Source organism: Malaya genurostris, chromosome 3, assembly GCF_030247185.1.
Source record: "Malaya genurostris strain Urasoe2022 chromosome 3, Malgen_1.1, whole genome shotgun sequence".
Lineage (NCBI taxonomy): Eukaryota > Metazoa > Arthropoda > Insecta > Diptera > Culicidae > Malaya > Malaya genurostris.
In genome coordinates this window covers 171,518,428-171,525,651 of record NC_080572.1, presented here as the reverse complement: position 1 = coordinate 171,525,651, position 7,224 = coordinate 171,518,428, and the positions used below count along the sequence as shown (strand labels likewise).

Below are 7,224 nucleotides of genomic sequence, written 5' to 3'. Positions count from 1 at the left end.
TACGAGAAGTGTTTTTTTTTTCTTTATTGAGGAGAATAATTGTACATGTAATGATATACTAATTTAAATATAACAGTGTTGTTATTTTGTGTTTATGGAACCCGTTTTGAACTAAACCAATGTTTAACCCCTCCAAAGGCACATTCTCCTTGAAATGTGTATCCAAAGACACTTTTAACTAAATACATGTGAAATAAAAACAACGCAGTTACACGCTCGATGTAGTCTAATATTTTTAGTTGCGTAAAAAATTAAAATCTATTGTGTTGCCTAAAATCTTAAAAGGAAAGATTAAAACCATAGTCATACTGAAACCTATACCCGTTTAAAAATTGCAATTTAAAGGGGGTTTATCACAAAGGTTCCATAGAAATCCGTCAATTTCGCTGTACATTCTGCAGTTTGTAATGCATAGTTTGCAGTCTCTTTGTGTGGGTTTGACAGCTCCGAACTTCCTGCCTGTCAGTGGAACATTACAGATGGGCCAATTATTCGTCGTTCTGTTGAAAAAAAAAAACAATTGAATAAAATATCACATCTAATAAGCAAAAATCTGAATCAGTAGAGCAAAGAGGATTACATAAAGGGATTACATAATTTTATATGAGCTCAAGAAGCTCGACTCACTACCCCGCACATTGGATCAGAGGCAAAAGATTGAAACCTCTATAATCGAAACAAAAAAAACATTCGGTGAGTTTTCAGTAAAGTAATAGTAGACCAAGTAATAGCAGACAAATAAATCTTAAGCCATTATATAACAAACTAAATCTCGGTAGGATTGTAAGTAGATCTAATTATATGATAAAATGTTGGTCCTGGTGGGTTCTGAAAGTTCTGCAGCCCCGTGTCTATGAATCAGTGTATAATGCGCTAGTTTTGTAAGTCAGTTGTCATATGTTCGAGTTTAGACCAGAAATAATTCTTAGTGTCAGTAAAATCATAGTCATAGCCAAGCAAATGTCAAATGTTAGGAGCGGCTGACTACCATCCTTGTGCTGACACGATGGCCCTCCGGCGAGACAGGAGGTTGGTGCAGGCCTAACAAACCGCCCGAAAAACACATGTTACGCACAATCAAGTAAGAAATACGACTCGGAATAATCGACAAAGACTTACGGAACGAACAAAGGACTATGATTGGAAGCTTAGCACATGGAACTGTATGCTGCATGATGAGTTTCCATTCCGCGGCTTCGATATCGTAACACTGCAGGAACTTTGTTGGACGGGACAGAAGGTGTGGATAAGTGGGCATCGAGCGGCTACCTTCTACCAGAGCTGTGTCACAACCAGCGTTCTAGGAACGGGATTTTTAGTGTTGGGCAAGATGCGTCAGCGCGTAATTGGGTGGCAGCCAATCAGTGATAGGATGTGCGTATTGAAGGGCCATTTCATCAATTATAGCATCATCAACGTGCACTGCCCACATGATACGAGACCCGATGACGAGAAGGAATCATTTTACGCGCAGCTGGAACTAATCGACGAAAGCTGTCCACGGCGTGGTGAAAACTCGTCATCAGCGACTTGAATGCTCAGGTAGGCCGGTAGGCAATGTACAGGCCCGTGATCGGGCTGGAGAGCCTCCACGCGGTAACATACGATAACGGCCAACGATGCGTGAACTTTGCAGCCTCCCGCGGAATGGTAGTTCGAAGCACCTTCTTCCCCCGCAAAGATATCCACAAAACCACCTTTAGATCACCTGATCAACATACGGAAAATCAAATCGACGGGCGATTCTTCTCCGACGTCATTAATTTCCGCACTTACCGCAGTGCCTACATTGATTCTGACCACTACCTTGTCGCGGTTTGTATGCGCTCAAAACTATCGACGGTGCACAACACTCGTCGCACAGGAACGCCGGGACTCAATCTCGAGCAGCGACGTAGCGTTCGTACTGCAGAGGAATACGCGCAACTACTGGAGCTAGTGCTACCAACGGAAGAGCAGTTTGGCGCGGCGACTCTTGAAGACGGCTGGAGAAACATAAGCACAGACTAACAGACAGGACACTCAAATTAGATTCTTCAATCATTTCAACGGTCATTTCGAATATTCCTTTATTTGGGACAGTACTCACATGTGTCATGATGGCGCCACGTTACCCTGTCATCTAGACTGAGTTTTTTTTTCATTTACCAACAGGGTTGCCATTCATACAGAATTACCTATAATGTATTGATTTGTATACGTTCATGCGAATTTCATGCAGGATACAGATTTAATACATATTGCCAAAACTATGTACATAATTGTGCCTACTACTCATTCTCCAACGCAATACAAAATCGAACCCGTTTTGTTACAATATTTACTTGCTTCTGGTCTGCCGCCACTTAATTTCGGGTGAAAACTACCAAAACAATAAAAAATAGTCTAGATGAACAAATAAATGGTTACCTTAAAACATCGCGAAAAAGTTAAACATATTATCAACGTAATCCAATAATTTATTGTGACGATTCATTTTGAAATATTTTGCTAAAATCAGGCATCCCTGCAAGCAGCTGATCGGTGTTGACAAACGAGGGGAAACCAACTAGTAAAAAAACTTTTGCATAACACAAGGGGTGTACAGATAGTAAATAGTTCGCGCAGTATAATATAGGTGGAACTAGTGCATCACGAAAAATTATTTTTATAAGAATTTACTCATACTGTCATGTCTGTTAGTCTGTGACATAAGGTCCGCCGTGAGTAGCATCGCTGCAATCATACTAGGTACGAGGCTATCGAATGACTGGTTTGACGGCGAATGTCAGTAGTTGGTTGAAGAGAAAAATGCAGCAAGGGCGAGGATGCTGCAACACCGCACGAGAGCGAACGAGGAACGATACAGACAGGCACGGAACAGACAGAACACGGTTTTCCGGAGGAAAAAGCGCCACCAGGAAGACCAAGATCGCGAAGCGATGGAACAGCTGTACCGCGCTCATGACACACGGAAGTTCTATGACAAGGTGAACAGCTCTCGTAGAGGCTACACGCCACAGGCCGAAATGTGCATAGATACCAGTGGTAACCTTCTCACGAACGAAAGTGAGGTGATCGACAGGTGGCAGCAGTACTATGACGAGCATCTGAATGGCGAAGCACAAGATACAGAGAACGGTACAGGAGTCAATCTGGGTGCACGCTCAGCCGACGACAGATTCCCAGCACCTGATCTGTTGGAGATAAGTGAGGAAATCGGCAAGTATCGGGTAATGACCAGTTACCAGGCGAGCTGCTCAAATATGGAGGAGAGGCACTCGCTAGAGCACTGCACTGGGTGATTTCTAAGATTTCGGAGGAGGAGATTCTACCGCAGGAATGGATGGATGGAGTGGAATGTCCCGTTTACAAAAAGGGCGATAAGCTAGATTGTTGCAAATACCGCGAAATGACATTGCTGAACGCCGCCTACAAGGTACTCTCCCAAATCATTTGCCGTCGTCTATCACCAATAGCTAAGGAATTCGTAGGCCATACCAAGCGGAATTTACTGGACCCCCGCGCCACTGGACCCCCGCGCCACTATTCGCGATAAGACAAGTACTCCAGAAGTGTCGTGAATGCACGAATCCGTGTCCCGGATAAACTGACGCGATAGGTCAAGGCAACGATGGATAGAGTGATGTGCTACGTCCGAGTATCTGGGACACTCTCCGAGTTCCTTCGAATCTCGGAGAGGGCTATGGCAAGGTGATGGACTCTCCTGTATCTTGTTCAATATTGCCTTGGAAGGTGTGAATCGAAAGCGAGAATCGACACGAGTGGCACGATCTACCCAAAGTCCGTACAAATTTTTGGCTTCGCTGACGATATTGATATTGTGACACGTAACCTTGAGAAGATGACGGAAACCCACATCGGACTGAAAGCTGAAGCTAGGCGTATCGAACTGACCATAAATGCGTCAAAAACAAAATACGTGAGAGGAAGAAGCTCTAAAGCAGAAACACTACGCCTCCCACCACGAATATTGATAGACGGTGACGATATCAAGGTGGTTGACGAGTTCATGTATTTGGGCTCACTAATGACCACCGATAATGACACCAGCAGAGAAATTCAGAGACGTATTTTAGCAGGGGATCGTGCGTACTTTGGACTCAGAAAAACCCTTCGATCGAGAAAAGTACGCCACCGCACGAAATTGACCATCTATAAAATTAAATCTCATTAGACCGGTTGTTCTCTATGGCCACGAGACCTGGACTATGTTGGCAGAGGACCAACGCGCTCTCAGTGTTTCCGAAAGAAAGGAACTGAGGACCATCTATGGCAGGGTGCAGTTGGAAGACGGAACGTGGAGACGGCGTGTGAAGCACGAATTGCAACAGCTGCTAGGAGAACCACCCATCGTACGGACAGCTAAAATTGGACGTCTACGATGAACTGGGCATGCCATATGGATGTCGGCCGACAGCCCAGTGAAAATGGTTCTTGAATCTTCTCCGACTGGTACAAGAAGAAGAGGAGCGCAGCGAGCAAGGTGGATCGATCAAGTGGAGGGTGATCTAAGAAGCATCCGTGCCTTGAGTGGCTCGCGACTAGCAGCCATGGACCGAGTTATGTGGAGACGTACGCTTGATACAGCAAAGGACACCCCAGGACTCTAGCTGTTAGGTAAGGTAAGTATTGTTTTAAATTCATATATGATGAAATATCGTTGCGATCGATGTTCAACCCATATATTGTTTTCTTCGTGCTCAGTAGTATGCTTGTCAAAAAGTAGTTGCGAAACAAGTATTATTCTTGTTTTATTTACGTGTCATATACTACTACTCCATAATGTGTTCTCAGTATTCAACCCAACAGAAAGTTTCCTATGTTTCATTTTCGTTATCTTTATGTTGCGAAAACCAGCTAATAGCTATCTGAATCAATGCACAAATTTTATGTTATAATCTTTTAATATCTATATTATTGCTATATCAATTCACGATAACGATTTATATATACGCTTACGTGTTTATAATGGCTTCGCAGCGGTAAATAAACTTTTTTTTTTTAACAAGTAGCTAAAAGCATAACTGTGAATAAAAATATGTTTGAATTAAGTAACGATAGCTTATAAGTGATAAGTTTTAGACAAGTTTACTATACTATGTTTCAAGTTAACAATCTTATGAAACGCATTGCACAGCCTTGATGTGAAAGAACCATTTCTTTTTTTTAATTGAATGACATTAGACATTAGAGTTCAAATCAGAAACAATTATTTGGATATAACCAACTTGTGCAGAAAACAAGTCAAATTTTCTTTAAACGTCTGGACTACGAAGATTTGTTCAAGGTGGCAAGTGAATTGCCGATTTCAATTTCCCGGTTTGCGAGATGAAAATTCCCGGATTTTAGAATAGGCCCAAATCGCCTCTGTTTAAATTGTGGTGATTCATTTGCAAACACGTTTGTTCAATGAACGAAACCCTCAGACAGTCTATTCCGTTGTTCAATATGGCGACGATCAACATAGCACGAAACAAATCACATCGAATGCCAAAAGTGTCGAGCATAATCAATAATCCACGGCACTCGTCAGGGTTATTCGAAGGTAGCTGTCAAACAGCAAATCGAACGAATCTGTGCTGTACTGATTCTATTCAGTGGGCGCCATTAAAGTAATATGGGTTCCATATCGTAGATCAGTATTTATACCTTATAAGATTTTTTTTGCACGTGAATGTGATAATTGAGCATTTGTCAATGTTCAAAGCAGATTCGATTCATCTTACACCACTTTTTGAAAAAATCAAGTTGGTGTTGAAGAAAAATGGGTTCGAACTTTTTGGAATAGCTTGAAATCATCGGCGAAAAATAAGCGTGGACTTTATAAGGAAGATCAGCGGTCCAAGATGGTTGCCTTGTAGAATCCCAGATTAAGAATAAACTTTTTGGATACAGAGTCATTTATCTTGATAGCTTATCGGCGATTATTGAGATACTAAGAAAATCAACGCAGCATGTTAAAACCAAAGCCCAATCTGTCTAACTTAGTGACTGCAATGGGGTCATTAATTTCGTCAAATGCAGTGGAAAGGTCCGTGTAGATAACGTCAGTTTGTAAACCACAGAGCATCGCTTTCATCATAAACATCGTGAAGGATAAGAGATTGGTAGTCGGTTGCTCGCGTTGATGAGCAAATGAATCAAATGAAATTTTCCTAATAGGATTCTAAACACTTAGTATCTTTTGTTGAACAACCAGAAAAATGATCAGAAAGTACGAGTTCTTCATAATGAACTCTTCGCTGATTTCTAGCCAGTTTTATTTCCAAATAGCCCAACCAGTTCATCTTCTATGATAAATCCTTTTACAATTGATTTGGTTCTAGCAGATTAATCTAACATTTGTAGTGAATGGATTACTCAAAAAATCTTTGATTCAGATCATCTACCAATAATATTCAGGATTTCAAAAAAAAAGCAATGATAAAATCGTCTGGGATACGGATCTCATATCGAAAGCAATGTGTAACTGTTTTGGGAAATTCGGCCCATATTGATAAAGCAATAGATTGTTTAAATCATTACATGATAGGAGCCTATCAGTTCCAAGAGCTCAAACTAAATTTAATTCTCCTATCATCAACTGCTCCTTCGTCAGCATCATTATCAACATTCTTGTGATTCTACTATGATTAGATATTCCCTGCAAATGATGGATAAAGTAAAAGTTGACAACTTTTTCAATTTTGTGAGTCCTGTTTGAATCAATATCTCACACAAATATGAGCAAAACACAAGTACGAAGTTTTACCGGGCGAAACCGAATTCTCGACTTTTTCCCGTTTCTCCTGATTTTCTGGTCACTTGCTACCCTGATTGTTTCTCAGATTTCAGATGTGTACAGAGATTTTTCGGAGACCTCAAACAACTATTTGTGAATTTCAGTTTTTACCTTTTTTTATATATATAAAAAATAGGTATAGAATTCGCTCAAACTTTCGAAAAATTTTCCGAGGCCCGGAGGGCCGAATGTCATATACCAATCGATTCAGCTCGACGAACTGAGCAAATGTCTGTGTGTGTGTGTGTGTGTATGTGTGTGTGTCTGTATGTGTGTTGTCAACTAAGAGGTCGAGATCTCAGAGATGGCTGGACCGATTTTGATCAAACTAGTCGCAAATGAAAGGTCTCCCCGTCACCCAAAACGCTATTGAATGGTTTTGAGATCGGATGTTTACTTTTTGAGTTATACGAAGTTTTATGTCAAAATTTTCAGTTTTT

At 41.2% G+C, this 7,224-nt stretch overlaps 1 protein-coding gene across 1 annotated transcript in view; it reads right to left on the bottom strand.

The window, feature by feature from the left end:
- Positions 1-9: 9 nt before the first annotated feature.
- Positions 10-7,224, bottom strand: part of LOC131439044 (aldehyde dehydrogenase, dimeric NADP-preferring-like) — a 73,233-nt gene continuing 66,018 nt past the window's right edge. The window contains exon 11 of the mRNA XM_058609573.1: positions 10-500. Within this exon, the coding sequence (XP_058465556.1) occupies positions 489-500 (12 nt within the window). The 3' untranslated portion in view covers positions 10-488. The remainder of the gene's footprint in view (positions 501-7,224) is intronic.